Raw genomic sequence first — 15,293 nt, 5'->3', positions numbered from 1 at the left:
ATTGCAACTATGGGGACCATGGTGTGATGGCATCACTTTGCTGCTGGAGGAGAGAAAGAAGCTTCGTAGCTGCTGTGTTAAGGGAAAAGAAACACCTCCCCTCCGCCCCCACTCTTGCTGACGACTGTGAGGAACATAGATTAGAGGAGCTCATTTTATCTATTTTAGTGCAGCTTCCTCTGAATCTTTTTTTTTGGAGAATATCTATTGCATGATGAGATCAGAAAGATTTAAGGAATTTCAATTTATGGGCACCGTCGATGTAAAACGTAATGATCCCATAAGCATTATCTCATCCGTTTTTTAGATCATTGTCTGGAAACTTGGAAGCAGCACAAATTTTCTCTGATTCTTTACTAACTAAAACAGCTTACACTATGTCTACATATTAATAAAGATCAAAATTATGCTAGTTTGATGATAAAGTTGCCACATATTGCTCTTGTCATGGTGACACATTGCTCTAAAACTTGGTGTTCCAACTTGAAATAAGTCATATCCTTGCAGATCGGAATGCTTGTTCATCATTATAATTCTGCACGTATTGGCAGTTTGGCACGCTAATTTCTCGTTGACTGAGCGTGGGGAGTATGTTCAAAAGGTGGTCCTTTTCTTATCTATCCAGATGGAGCTTTCTTAAGATCTTTTGATAGCTGGAGCTTTCTCCTAATTGGTTGTGGAGCAAATGGGCAGCATTACGGCTGGATTTGCTGTCTCTTGTGTCTGGGATCTATTCGAGGCACCGCCAGAAAAACGTAATCATGCCGTAAGCCATGTCTCATCTGTGCGAGCTCATTCCCTGGGAGCTGGAACCGGCACAAGTTTTCTCCAATTCTCTACTATTCAATGCAGCTGCACTCCATTGAAGACCATGTAAAGCTGCTGTAATGGTGATGCAATGTTTTTAGGAGTGGACTCAGAGTTGGGACATATTCCTGGTTCAATCATCCGTAGAATCATCAGCTCTTGTAAGTGATCCAACTCAAACACTAAGTAATCTGGCTTGGAACCCAACCATGATTTTCTGATGATATATGTGATCTGATTGAGTTCTAGCCTTTTGATCTGATCTCTTTTTCATCCAATTGAGAATTTGATAATATGTTTATTTATTTATTACTATATATATATATATATATATATATATATATATATATATATTTGATCTAATTTATGTGTGAAAGTTTTCAAAAACTATTTTTGTAAGTGAGAATCTCCGTTCCGCTAGAATGGTTGATTTCCTCAGGAATCTTGACTTTCCTATAAAGTAGTTGGACTACAATGAAAAGGTCGGAAAGAAAGAAGGCCGCCCATTTTCCTTTTCGAAAAATTGTTATTAGGACGGTGCCATTTCCTTTCCCGAATAAGTAAGCTGATGTTGCAGTTACCTCTCTGTTACCTCTCCAAAAAAAAAATCTAATCAAAGGTGAACGAGCTAATTAATAATTCTATGAGGGAACCAAGGATTAGCCCAGAGCTCGGTGGTTTAGCCGAGCGTGATAAGTTTTTTTAACTAAACTTGTTATCGATGCCAGAATTGACTCGACTACTTTTCGATCGAAACTGGCACTCTATTTGATTGTTAAGGAGGAGAGCTTAGTATTTTGTTCTTTTTTGAAGATAAGTTAGATATTTTCAATGGAGCAGTACTCCTTTTAGCTTTTTCAACCATTATTTCTGTTTTATATAGATAGATAGATAGAAAGATAAATATAGATATAGATATAGATAAATAGATTTTAGACAATACTGTTACTGATTTGCCTGAGTCGTTCATCGACTTGGATTGGTCAGAGTATAAGCCACATTAGACTCTGAGGAAGCCCTGAGATAATTAGAAAATACTACACAAACACAAGGGCTGCGTTAGTGTTAGTATCTTTTTTACTTATTCACCAAAAAATAGATCCTTTTTCCTTTCTTCGCTTCTACTGTATTGATTCATATTTCTACTATTCATGCCTAAATTTATTATGTCATTTATGTCAATAGCACAATTAATTTATCTTCACAAGTTGAATTGTTATTGCAACATAAATATAAGCTGGATCATTTCCATATTAGCACTCTGAAACTTTCAGTTCTTGATGGATTGGTGTTTAAATTCCCTCAATCTTTCTTCATTACTTCTGTTCTTTAATTATTTAAAATTTCAACATATGAATAATTCTCATGAGTTTCAGATCTGCTCTGATATTTCTTTCAAAACTCTGGGATCTAACTCGGCATTTGGTCATGTTCATGGCCAGATTATCACTAGGAATATCATTAGCTCCTGTTCAACAGTTGAACTCAAATACTTGGTGGTCTCACTTGGAAACTTGATCCTAGTTAGCTGAATTGATGATCTAATTCTCATCAAGCTATTTAACAAAAAGTCATGATTCTTGCATCCATCTAGAAACTTTATATTCTATTATGATCGGTAGGACCAATAGTTGTCGATCAACCAATCCAATGAGATTAGACTTGATAACTTTGTTATTTAGCCTACATCTTGAACACAATGTCAACTGGGTTGTTGTTCTAGTGCCCTTCAAGTTATTCGACAATAAACTACAAATTCTTCTATTAATTTAGTATGTAATATTTTATCATGCATTTTTTTTTAATTCTTACATCGTTTTCTGATGTTAGGTGCTACTTTTTCTTTTTTAAAGGAATATTACCCAGTGTTCATTATTCTTGCAAGTTAGCAATCCTGAGATGTTGATCAACTGCGGGCATCTGAGTAACTTGAGTTTCTTGACTACTAATGCTGTGATGAAGCCTCATCCAATATGAGAGGTGCATAAATTTCTCTTCTTCCTTCTCTTTGTTCTACTGTTGACACATCTTGCTAATCTCCCTCTACTAGTTCCTTTGTTCATTTCTGTCAGTGGCATACTAAATTTCTGTTAACAGGTCAGGTGGCCGCTTTTGAACCTCACCAAACAAAGTTTTGTATGGGCACCAGACTACCAGCTGGAAAGCATGATGGTTAGTTGATTGCATGAAGGTGCAATTCAAATTATATATATATATATATATATATATATATATATATATATATATATATATATATATGTTTGTCAGGTTAACCAAAATCAACCATAGTACCAGTTTTCAGAAGTTAGAGGTTGTGAAATGAAGCATGCAAAGAGAAAAATGTCTGAAGAAAGTTCTGGATTAAATTCTTATTGCAGCTTAGGAAGTTGAAAAGTGCTAAAGATTGAGCATAATTAGTCATATCTTACATGATCAAGATTAACCTGCAATTCTGCTTGCAATTAAACAATCCATGTATAAAACCTTAAATCTTCAACCCGTAATTCTGCTTGCAATTAGTTAGATCTAATTATTTTGCTATCTTATATTTGAAATAATTCAAAATATCGCATTAACGATAAAATCAGTGCAAAAGATTCTGCAATTAACGAATTTCAGGCAACAACTCAAGTATCCTGACAAATTGACCATAAAATCCAGGGTGTTTCTTTTTACCATTCCAGTTCAGTGATCAGACCTACAAATATCAACTTCCTTTTTTAGATGAGAAATAACAAATAGAAACCATATCAAGAAAATTGATGCAACCAGTGAAAAGATTTAGTCCATTGTAGTTAACTTAAAATAGTGTTGACTTCAAATAGATAAACCTCTGTGCTTCTTGAAGACGACCTTCCCGTGTAAGAAGGCCAATCATGCAGTCAAAATGCTTTTCAGAGGCCTTTACATCATACTTCCGAACCATGGCGTCAAATATTCTGAGAGCTTCATCATGCCATCCTGCCTTGTCACAAATGCTTAAGGCCACATCAAAAGTGAAATGATTCGGAATGAAACCATTCGATAGCATCCAATCAAAGAGACTGAGTGCTTCTCTGTATCGATTGTTAGAACTATATGCTTCTATAATTGCAGTGCAAGTTAACGATCCCTTGGACTGGACCCCATCAAAGACCTTACGTGCCTTCTCAACATCCCCACACCTGCCATACATCTTCACTACTTCTGCTACAACCAAAGGGATTGACTCTGCCTTCATCTTTAATACTTGCCCATGTATCTCCCTTCCAAGTTTTAATGCTCCCAAGTCACCCGAAGTGCTCAAAACTCTAGCTAAGGTAATGCAATCGGGCCTAAAATTAGCTATCCGCATCGATCGGAAAACATTCAAAGCACAATGTGGGTTGCCATTCTTTAAGTATGAATCAATTAGGGCAGTCCAAGCTATGACAGTCTTTCTCTCCATTCCATCAAACACTCTGCAAGAATACTCCAAGTTTCCACATCCTGAGTACAGAGTCATCAGGGAAGTGGATATGGAGGCATTGGGCAAGAACCAATTTTTCAAAGCATAGCTATGTATCTCCTTTCCTGGTCTCAAAGCCTTCAGCTCGGCACAAACCGGAAGAGCTGTCGCAATCGAAACGACATCAGGCTTGACCCCTTCCTTCTGCATCCAGACAACAGATCTCAAAGCTTGCTCGAGCCTGCCGTTTGATGCATATCCCGACATGAGAGCAGTCCATGAGACTGCATTCCTTTCGGTCGAACCATAGAAGATGCGCCTCCCCGAGACCATATCCCCACATTTGCAGTACATATCAATCAATCCTGATTGAATAAAAATCATTTTCCCAAAATTCCTGAACCTCTTTAAGATATAACCATGAATCTCCTGTCCTAATTTTCGGTCAGAGAGCTCTCCAATTACCGGGAGTACCGATGTTACTATTACTGAATTGGGCTCAATCCGTTCTCTCTGCATCCACCTCAAGTACTCCAAAGCCTCTCTCCTCAACCCATTGTGTGCAAATCCCGCTATTACTGCTCCCCATAGAACAATGTCCCTCTCGGTAATTTCATCGAAGATCTTCATTGCCATCCGGATTCTGCCACATTTGAAGTACATATCAACCAAAGAAGTCTGCAAAAGCACTGAAGCACTAAGAAACCCATTCTTGATCAAAAGAGCATGGGCCTTCTTCCCCTGCGTGAAAGCCGGCGAGCCTGCGAAGCTTTTGATCAAGCAGGAGAAGGTGTACTCGTTCACATCCACTCCCTCGTCCCGCATCTCCTCGAACACCATAAGCGGCTCACGGCTCCAACGCGGGCTGCCGACGACATTTCCTTTGAGCAGTGCATTCCACGGATACACACTCTTCGGCGCAAGCTCGGCGAGCACCCTCTTGGCGTCGTTGGGGGCGCCGCAGGTGGCGTACATCTGGACAAGCTTGGTAAGAAGGAATTCATTGCGCTCAAGGCCGTTGATCCTTATATGGACATGAATCTGGCGGCCAAAGGTGAGACCTTTGAGCCTGGAGCAGGCCGATAGAAGGGAAGAGAATGTGGTGGCGTTGACAGGGATGCCCCGTTGCTCGACGTAGTCGAGGATGGTGAGGGCCTCTTGGAGCCTTCCGAGGCGGGCGAAACGTTGGATGTCTCTGTAGATGATGTGCGGGTTCTTGGAGTGGAGGGGGAGGGAGTTGGGGAACGCGGCGCGTTCGGAGAATTTGCGTGGTTGGAGGTGTTTGGTGGGGGGAGGTGCAGGGGATTTGGACTCGGTTGGGTTGGGGAGAGGATTTGGAGAGGTTTGGGATCGGAGGGAGGGCGATTTGGTGGGGGTTTTGGAGAAGAAGAGAGGCGTTGAGGAGTTGGTGAAGAGCAGAGCTCTGCAATCCATGGAGAAAACGAGTTGGGAACCGAGAGGGATCGAAGAAGCAACGGTCGGCTCAGCCCTTGGCTTGTGTTTTATGTGAGCCGTTGGGACCTGATTGCAGCTACTCCCAAGTTTTTATATTGATGTACCTCAGGTCCTCAGTTTCGCACAGAGAGAGAAGGAGATAGAGGAACGGGAGGAGTGCAGCAGACAAAAGACGGGAGTATGCTTATCGATCAAACGTTAAAATTTGCATAGAATCTGCAGTGTAAGAAAGCAGTATTTTTGTGGTGCCACTTTTGGAGTTGTCTCCAAAAATGGATGTTGTTTAGAAAAATTGGGAAATGATCTTTTCTACTCTCAAATAAATAAGAAAGCATCGTCCTCCAAACCAACAAGACAATGTGGTGGATGGAAAGATCGGTTTTGTCCATGCACAACGTAGGGCTAAATCTAAGTATTAGTCTCAAGTGGAAGAGAAAGGCAACAAACGTAGTTATATGTCAAGTGCTACTACTTTAATTGAGGGTGATGAGGTAAGTAGAGCTATCAATGCCTCATCTATCTCATCAGAACCAAAAGATGTTAATACACCGCTTGGTAAGGTAAAGAGCTAGTGTTTGATGATCATCCTCCATCCACCTCTTAAGCCAAAGTGGTATAGGAGTTTAGAAAGGCAATAGGAGTAGATTTCTTGCGTAGAATATCAATGGAAAACAAGACTGTTTGTCTTGCGTAGAAGAGAATCATAAGGTTTCTCAAAAATTTAATTAAAAATTATTTTAGATATCAAGGTTGGACATATAATTCAAAATAGAATATCTAGTGAATCTAATAAATTGATCCAAATAAATAAGACTAAAATGTTTGATATGGTTGGTAAAGAAATTTTAAGTTCAAGAACCCAATTTGATCTTGATGCAAGGTCAGACAATAATGTTCTACCTAGATGCATCAATAGAGAGAATCAAAATTTGATACACCACCATGATTCCCAATTATATGTCTACCAACAACATCCAAAATAGAAACCAATGAAACTCAAAACTTAATCCAAAATCAAATACTATGACATTACATTGCAGAAACAAAAAGAAAAGAAAAAAAGGAAAAATAAAATGACCTACCTTTCATACAAGATTTATTTATATGCATATATATTTTATTTATATACCCTTCAATTTCTAAACTAGCAGTACATGAAAATCTGTTCTATAATTTAGTGTGTAAAAAAAAATAAAAAAATAATCACATGGTAGAATATGTTTGGAAATTCCTGCTTTGTCCTTTTATAAGAAAATTTAAAAGTCCATTTTAAAAACGGACAACTATAAACATGCGATAATGCAAACTTTCATGAGGCACAAGGTGAAGAAGATGGTGTTGGTGCTGAGACTAGAAATAAAAAGAAGTGAATAACAGCAAAGAACAATACTATAAACCTTATATTTCTAAATATAGTTGCATTATATATTTCAGCACTAGATCGGGAGTATTTAAGTTGAAAACTTATATTTTCATGATGGACGGTCAAGCAAAAATAGAAAAGAATTATCTATTAAATAATTACTTTTTGACTAATATTCAAGATTTGAACTTTAAATTTTTTGGAAATAAGGTAATCACAAGTCTCACAGTGTGTTTGATACCGCTTTTTTTTTTTTTCCCTAAACACCAAAGCCTCCAGGTGTATTGGTTCCAAATGACATCTTAATGGAATATCTTTGGATTTTGCCAATCTTCTCCTTAAAACAACACCTCCTACACCGTTCAATCTGGTGTGGCCCGGTTGCATCTGTACTCTCTACCGTGGATTTCTTATTGAACGGCTGTAATTGCCACACATATCTGATAGCTGGACCTTTCCCTCCATATATATATATATATATATATATATATATATTGAAAACCCTTTTATAACGGTTAATAATTTTCACGGCGGGAATTCGTTAGAGATGCTGAGCTGCTGCACTTCTCTCCAGTTTCCCTTCCCCCCTCCTCTTTCACCCCCTTCCCCTAGGGTTTCCTCAATCCCGTTCCGGGATCTTGGAACCCTAAACCCCCTAAAAACCCGTGTTAGCTTTTCGGGGGACGGGAGGAGGAGGAGATCCTTCTCTTCTTCTCAGGCCTCGGTTCCTTCTCTTCTTCGCCCCTATTGGAGGGTTCCCTTTCTGAGGGCCCTTCGAGGCTTAGAAACCCCAGATGGAATAACTAGGGTTCGAGCAAGCCCGGCCGCGGCAGAATCTCAAGTTACTGCATCCCCTCCTTTGCAAATCTCAGCGGCCGCAGATGCCGTTAGAGCGTACTATGATGCGTTCAATCGCCATGATCTTGCATCTTTGGAGCTACTGATCAGCGAGGACTGCGTCTATGAGGATCTAGTCTTCGCGAAGCCTTTTGTTGGACGCAAGGTTAAACCAAAGATTCCTTATAAATTTCTTTTCCTCTGATAAGTTGTGATGAAAATTGCGAAACGAAAAAAAAAAAAATTGCTGTTTGGGTACTAGTACCCAAAGTTTGTTTCTTTCTATAATCATTTCCCTTTAATGTGATAAGATTTGGGTTGCAATTTTATCATCCAATTACTGTTACTCATCAAGTTCTTTGAAAACTTCTTTGTAGTCACACCTTCTCTAGCTAGCCTGTGTATTATATAGAGTCAACATTGTCTTAGAATATGTAAAGAGAGTACTATTAGGTTGTTTGGCAAGGTAAAACTAACTTGTTCAAAGTAGCTGCTATGAACAATTAAATATCCTAACAAATTTGATAACCTCTAGTTTTGATTCCTTGGTCAGTTATGTTGATTTTTAAATGGACAATGGGCAGCTGCGTAATTATGTTCAGGGAAAGGAATTTATCCTTGAGTGTCATTTATTAGGTTCTGATGGAGACTGCTTCCAAATTTCTTTAATCTCTGATAGAAATATTTATTCAAAATATGATGTTCAGAATTCGATTCTTCCAGGTTTTTTCATGATACTATTTCATTTTGTCCAACAATAACTAATATAAAGCTCTATGATCAAGTCTTAGGTGGACTATAAGTAAGGCTATTGACATAAACAAGGTTCAAAGGGTTATCAAATAGTCCATGGTTGCCAACATTAGTAAATGACCGCCTGTCTTTATCTTTTATTCAAAGCAGAGGGATTGCTCTTGGCTGTTGAATCCAATAATGTTGCAGCAAGAAGGTCTAAAGGGTTATCAGAGTAGCGCATGACTGCCGACAAAAGTAGATGAGTCCCTGTCTTTATCTTTAGTTCAAAACAAAGGTACCATTCGTGGCTGTTGAGCTGAATAATGTTGCACCAAGAAAATGCCTAGCGGAAAGTTTCAAAATTTCTTTGCCAACTGCAGATGCCAGCTTTGTTATACAATGATAAGCATGAATAAAAACCAGTTTCAGCTATTTTTACTTGTTTCAAAATTCTTGGCCAGCTGTTCTTAGCAAGGGCTACTTTCATTATCGATACCAACCTTTGTAGATCTATTTTACTTTCTGACCTATTTGTAGATGCTTTGGCACAAATCTAAGCCCCTAATTTTGCCCAAGTCTCCCAAATCTTCGTTGCATATTCTTACACTGTCAATTAGCGCAACTCTAATTCTTATACTCCTGTAGTCTTAGAGTTTAAGGTAGAAATCATCGTGCTCCACAATTTTTAACTATTCTAATGCTTAAATTGAAGAACTGTGAACTTTCTAGAATTTGGTGCACAGGACTAAGTAAATAATCAAAGCAAAACTTACACCATTAATAAATTATTTGGTTAGAGATTTCATGATCAAATCAGATGAGTATGTGCCTAAAATGATTTCATGTATCTTGCTGCTGTCTGCAGATTTAGTCGCCTGAAGTTAGTTATCAGCTAATCAATATTTGAACCATTTTTTTGGGATTCTCTCTGCCTATTTTAAATCAATTATGATGCAGGCTATCCTTGAGTTCTTCAAGAAGTTTACAGAATCTATCAGCAGTGACCTTCGATTTGTTATTGATGACATTTCTAGTGAAGATACATCAGCTGTTGGAGTTACATGGCACTTGGGTATGTTTAATAATTTCTCTTTCATAAAAATTAATTATATTATAATTTTTCGTTTCCATGTTGCAACTAATTAGTTACAATTACAGAGTGGCAGAGCAGGCCGTTCCCATTTAGCAAGGGATGCAGCTTTTATCGTACAGAAGTATTGGATGGCAAGAGACAAATAGTGTAAGTTGACTTTAGTACTCAGGATAACCTAACTAACTAGCTAATGATCCTTCAAGAAATCAGTGAATCTCCTGCCATCGTGCACACAGAATTATGCTATTTACATCACCCTATATAGTGTTTTCTCTGATTTGCAGTGCATCTTTCTCCGTAAATGTTATTATTTTTCACTTCTTTGATTTTTTTCCTTTTCTTTTTCCTATCCTATTAACAGAATTAAAGTAACAAAGTTTTGTGGTATGATCTTCATAACTTGTTATCCACGACATCAGAGTGATCTGCACAATTTATATTGATGTGTAGATTGAAGCAAGTAATTATTGAATTATGTTCTTATTGTTTGATGCTTCTGTCAAGTATATATTACACATTGAAGTACTCATTAGAATTATAAAGTCTGGCCTTATTAGTAAATCCTGTTTAGCAGCACTATTTTATTCTCAGAAAGTGATGTAATTTGTTTTTGGAAAGATTAGGTGCATATCTAGCTCAATAAAAACTGGCATGGTGATTAATCACACAGTTCTGTAACCTACAAGGACATGATAGTCTTCACTCTTGAAAGTGATCCCTGATAATTCACTAATGACTGGACCAGCATCTGAATTCAAGTCATTCTCTAATGGTTTGTAATTTAACAGCCATGAGTCACTGAAGCATCTAATCTTTCATGAGACTGCCATATCAATTAAGCCTTTACACATTATTATGTGCCATATAGATAATATTAAGTTCTCAAAATGCAGCTATGGACGTGACTGCGTGGAACCCGCAACAAAGCCTGGGGAGATGACATTGGTATGATATCATATCTTAACTACAACAACATACACTGCTATCGTCTCTTACATGCTTGAACACTAACTAAAGTTTAATACAATATGCATAGATCAAATGAATAAATCAATTACATTTTTGTCATGACTAATTGACTAGATATGTCAAACTGAGCTGCTGGATTTTAATCTATGTCATGTAACTTACAATTTGCACACCAGTCCTTAGAGGGCATTTCGACCTTACAACTAGCCTTCTCGGCCTCATGGGAGGTTCATCTTATATGAAAGCTTCACCAAATAGTAGTTTCGCTCTGAATCTTATAGGGTTGACGTTAAGTTTGTAGCAGTTGAAAATTAGCTTGATCCGCCAATTGAGCCATCCCAAGTTGCATATGATTCATATCGACTCCATTTTGGTGAGGAAAGGATTGGATGACGATGTTGATGTTGACCTTGCTCTGTACAAATCTACTAGGTCCAATTTTGCTTTTCCCCCTTTAGTTCATTCTGCCATTTCTCATAGAATTTTTTATATTGATTGTAACTAGAGAACTCTCTGCTTATATTTTAGGTTCATGGATAATGTTGCCGCTGGGAACCGGCTCGACCCGGGTGCCGAGTTGATGGGGTCATCGCTGATCGGCCGGCGCCACAACGCCAACTCGTGGGTCCTCAATGGGGCTATCCCTGATCGAGCACAGCGGCCACTGGACCATCATTGCGGGGTCATGCAGCGACCCCATCCGATCTCTTTGATCTGGATGGCAGACAAGCCGAGATCTCTAGCGACCCATCAACTCGGCGCTTGGATCAAGCCGGTTCCCAGTGGCAACATATATTATTCGTATTAAGCTAAATAAAATATTATTCTGTGTAGCCGTAGGATCTTTAAACATCCATATAACACTGGCATAAAAATCATCATTGATAACCAGTACTTTGATGTCCAATGAGCATCTTACAATCTTGATGCTTGTCTAACTAGGTAATTCTTCTGCATGAGCATACAGGTCATTATCAGGGGAGTCACTTGGATACTGCAACGATTTCCACAGCTGGCTGACCTATTGTGATGGAAGTCTCCTCCTTTGCTGGTTTATAGAACATTTTTGTAATATATCATACATCACAAATGCTGAGACTGTGATTTCATAGCTAAACTATCTCAAATAAAATTTCGATTATCTAAACCTTCTCATGATTGTGATTGCAAAGTGGGACTATTGAAAAACCTGCAACCCTTTCTGGACCATCCAGAAATCTGGAGGAATGTTTTTTAGTCCATCATTCTCTTAGCTATTGCGATCCATCCTTAATGGGTGGTAGCAGTTATACTTGATGAGTGATCTTATCTTCTGAAATTGAAAATACCCCAAATGCATATTCAATAAGTATGATGATCACCTAATTTGCTGATTGTTCACTGAGCAGTTCATGTGATTTTCTGTTAAGTGAGAGAAGCTCACACAGATGGCCTCTTGAAGAATAACAAAGGATTATGCTGCTTAAAAGCTGGAAGCAAATGGGGGAGCTTGGTGGAGTACATTTAACTGATAACACAATGTGATCTTGAATGAGAAAAAAATGTCCTCAATAGGAAAAAGAAAATCTGTCCATTCTCTCATTAAGTTTTATATCCTGAATGAGACAGAAAAATCTGTCCTCTCCTTTCCTTCCTGTCGTTTGACAAAAAGTGCGTCTGCCGGGAGTCGAACCCGGATCTATTGCTTGGAAGGCAATTATCCTAACCGTTGGACTACAAACGCTGACGTTGACAAGGGAACGAGTAGTAATCGTAATATAAATTACATTATTCCTTATTTATTTTTCGTAAATGCGTAGTACGCTGACTGCAAGTATGGACGCACATTATACTCAATTGAGTCTTAGACACCAAATATAGTGTATTTTAATATTACCTTTTTGGATTTTCATCCAAGGTTATTGGTGCGTGTTTTATAATATTTAGCATAAAAATATAAGAATACAAATGGAATATGAAGGTTAAGATTTCCTTTCTTCACCTCATCTAAAATTCTAAAATGCTACTGTTCCTGAGATTCTCCTCTACTCTCACAAACCCAACATTTCTACTCTCCACCATGTGTCATGTATATATGGAGGGCGTTATGCTGGTAATCCCTCCTAGCACTTGATTCAAGCATGAAAATAACAGTCGACAACATATCATATAATTATCAATCTCTCTCAAGTTTTATAATTTATTATAAAATTAATATGCTGATTATATGATTATAAGTTGTAGATTTACGGTCCTATGTGCCCACATATACAGATATCTCTATTTATGTTCTAAAAAGATTTATGGTTCTATATATGTGCTCCCGAGGAAAATATATAGTTTTTTTTTTACGGGAAAAAGATTATTTAATCTTTCTATCTGCATTGCATCACCCTTGTTCGATTAAAAAATGGTTGTGAACATAAACAAGATGCAAAATTTTCATTTACACAATTATATTTGCTGATCATCTATATTTACTGATCATCTATAGTTACAATCAATGCCTCTGAAGAGCCTTCTTCCCACACTCCTTGGGAGCACCTACGTGGTACACAACCTACCACTGCTATAATTAGTAGCAAAGTGAAGGTCAGCTTTGGAGATTGCAGCACAAACCGAATGCATAAATGGGCATTCCAGCTTCCCCTGATGAGACCAAAATGCCAGGGTCTTCTTGGTCTAAAGACAGCCTCTTATGAGGAGCAGACCATTTCTTCTGCACAAACTTCCTTCTCCTCCACGGGCCAATGTGGATGCCCTTCTCCTTCAGTGATCTTTTGCCTGCATCACATAAGATGTGCACAATTCTGTTGAGGTGCTTGGGCTTTCCGACAAATGTTTCAGGCAGGAGGTTTATTAGATCACGGTAGTTCTGACAAGCTTTTGCCATCTGGAAATCTGATTGGAAATCTACTTCAACCAACAAGCGCGATTCATTTCCTTCCTGCACTAAGACGTCTATGTATTCGTGGAAGCCTGCAAATCATTGTCAGATGTTTTTGCTCCAGCTAAAATACATCGAAAAAAAGCAGTTGAGATTGCAAGTTTCTGCTGAAAGGGGATGAAAACCTTATGGCTATTACTTGGTAAAATGATGTTATCTTTCCCCATCAATATTGTTCTAATGACAGGGAAGCAGAATGTTATCTCAACAAGGTGTTTGTCTTCACAACAAAATCTCCAACATTAATTGCTGACAAATTCTGGTGATAAACTTCTTACCTCCTGGCATACTTTGTGTTGGCTTCCATCTAGATATACACAGTGCTGCATCATATCCCATGGCACAAAGGCGGTCGACGACAGCCCAGCGTGTGCAGCTGCTGCATCCATCTGCCTCCTCTCGTGCCATGTTCGCAGCTCGAGTCGAGTCCAGGTGCAGCTTTGTTCTCACTATGCTACTATGAGCAAGAATGTCCTAAATTTAAAATGACTTAAGCATGTAATTTAAGGTAAGAAGGAAAATTTAAATCAGTACATCCATTGATTGTAGGAAAAGAAAAGGGGAGGAAGACTAGTATTTCTAGTGAAAGGTAGAACATTATGGATAAGTAGAACCTTGTGTCATATATCCTTTCATTTCTCAAAAAAAAGAAGAAGAAAAGAAACACTTCTTTAACATCCTCTCTTAAGACCTTCTATAATCTAGCAAAATTAAATTTTGACATAGGTGACATATCCAATTTCTACCAGGTTGTCTAATTCCACAGGGACGAATAAAATCAACACCGACAATACCAGTCCTTCGAACAAAATTTCTTTCAAGAGCAACAGAAGCAATGAGAGCTGATCCTTCTAATACCAAAACTCCAGTCATATCAAAATTCCATTATACAAAGAGATTAAAGACATCATAATTCCTAATAGAACAGAAGGCTTACCAAATGGAAATCATATCAGAGATAATCCAATCTTTAGAAAATTCTACATAACGATATAGAATGTGCTATGAATTATATATAGATAAGCAATAAAATCACCCGAAGCATGCACTCTTGCTCTCGCCAGAATTCAGCTCGCTCGAGGGAATGCAGCATGTCCTCATCATCAAAGCAACCATCATCTTCGCCACAATGGTCTAACTCATAGAAGTATTCTCCAAAGAAGACCGAAAGCTGGTCATCGAGGCTCCCTTGGCATTCATCACCAAGAGCCTTCTCTTCTACAAATTGACCCATTTTAGCTTTTTCTTTTTGGGTGGAGAGAAGAAGAGGCTCTCGGATGGAGAATTGCAGCCATGGGCAGGCACTATATATATGGCTAAGTGAGGAATGGATAAATCCGGAGTTAGTTTGAGGTATCTGGTCCGGATGGTGGTGGTGGTTCTTTTTTTTCTTGTGGGATAAGATGGTAGTTGGTCTTAATTAGATGGTCCAACTTTTTTATGCCGAGATCAGCTTAAATTATCCATCAGATAAGAATAAACATAAATATGTCCTATGAAAAGGACCGTTACCAGTCCACTGATATTCTTGGCCATGCAGAAATTAGATATTGATTTAATGTTAAAGGGGTTTGTTAATATTTGCAGTTCATGTCACATATAGAGGGTTAATAACATATGTAAATGTGTGTATGCCTCGCAACCTACATGGTCTTATGGTATCAACCAACATGGTTGCATC

At 38.2% G+C, this 15,293-nt stretch overlaps 3 protein-coding genes and 1 non-coding gene across 5 annotated transcripts; 1 reads left to right on the top strand and 3 right to left on the bottom strand.

Moving 5' to 3' along the window:
* Positions 1–3,451: 3,451 nt before the first annotated feature.
* Positions 3,452–5,756, bottom strand: LOC103704868 (Pentatricopeptide repeat (PPR-like) superfamily protein). The gene has a single exon (XM_008788342.5). The coding sequence runs from the start codon at positions 5,666–5,668 to the stop codon at positions 3,608–3,610; it is 2,061 nt and encodes a 686-aa protein (XP_008786564.4). The 5' UTR covers positions 5,669–5,756; the 3' UTR covers positions 3,452–3,607.
* Positions 5,757–7,561: 1,805 nt separating this feature from the next.
* Positions 7,562–11,833, top strand: LOC103704770 (Nuclear transport factor 2 (NTF2) family protein). Of its 2 annotated transcripts, none has more exons than XM_026803722.3 (5): positions 7,562–8,055; positions 9,582–9,696; positions 9,783–9,864; positions 10,611–10,662; positions 11,215–11,488. In XM_026803722.3, the coding sequence occupies exons 1-5, from the start codon at positions 7,600–7,602 to the stop codon at positions 11,224–11,226; spliced, it is 717 nt and encodes a 238-aa protein (XP_026659523.1). In that variant the 5' UTR covers positions 7,562–7,599; the 3' UTR covers positions 11,227–11,488. The 2 variants fall into 2 exon arrangements, with proteins under 2 accessions (XP_026659523.1, XP_008786417.1); XM_008788195.5 differs by lacking the exon at positions 11,215–11,488 and adding an exon at positions 11,654–11,833 and having other exon boundaries at positions 7,563–8,055.
* Positions 11,834–12,337: 504 nt separating this feature from the next.
* Positions 12,338–12,409, bottom strand: TRNAG-UCC (transfer RNA glycine (anticodon UCC)). Its single transcript has one exon. It is a non-coding gene; the product is annotated as a tRNA-Gly (tRNA).
* Positions 12,410–13,258: 849 nt separating this feature from the next.
* On the bottom strand, positions 13,259–14,846 carry LOC103704769 (uncharacterized). Its single transcript, XM_008788193.5, has 3 exons — positions 14,649–14,846; positions 13,891–14,086; positions 13,259–13,644 (listed from the first exon to the last, which is right to left on the bottom strand). Exons 1-3 carry the CDS (start codon positions 14,844–14,846, stop codon positions 13,259–13,261), a joined length of 780 nt encoding a protein of 259 aa, XP_008786415.4.
* Positions 14,847–15,293: the final 447 nt, after the last annotated feature.

The sequence above is a fragment of the Phoenix dactylifera genome, chromosome 4 (assembly GCF_051530095.1).
Source record: "Phoenix dactylifera cultivar Ajwa chromosome 4, Ajwa_hap1_PhDact_Kaust_v1.1, whole genome shotgun sequence".
In the NCBI taxonomy this organism is placed as follows: domain Eukaryota; kingdom Viridiplantae; phylum Streptophyta; class Magnoliopsida; order Arecales; family Arecaceae; genus Phoenix; species Phoenix dactylifera.
The sequence above is the reverse complement of the archived record's forward strand: the minus strand, read 5'-3'. Positions and strand labels throughout refer to the sequence as shown.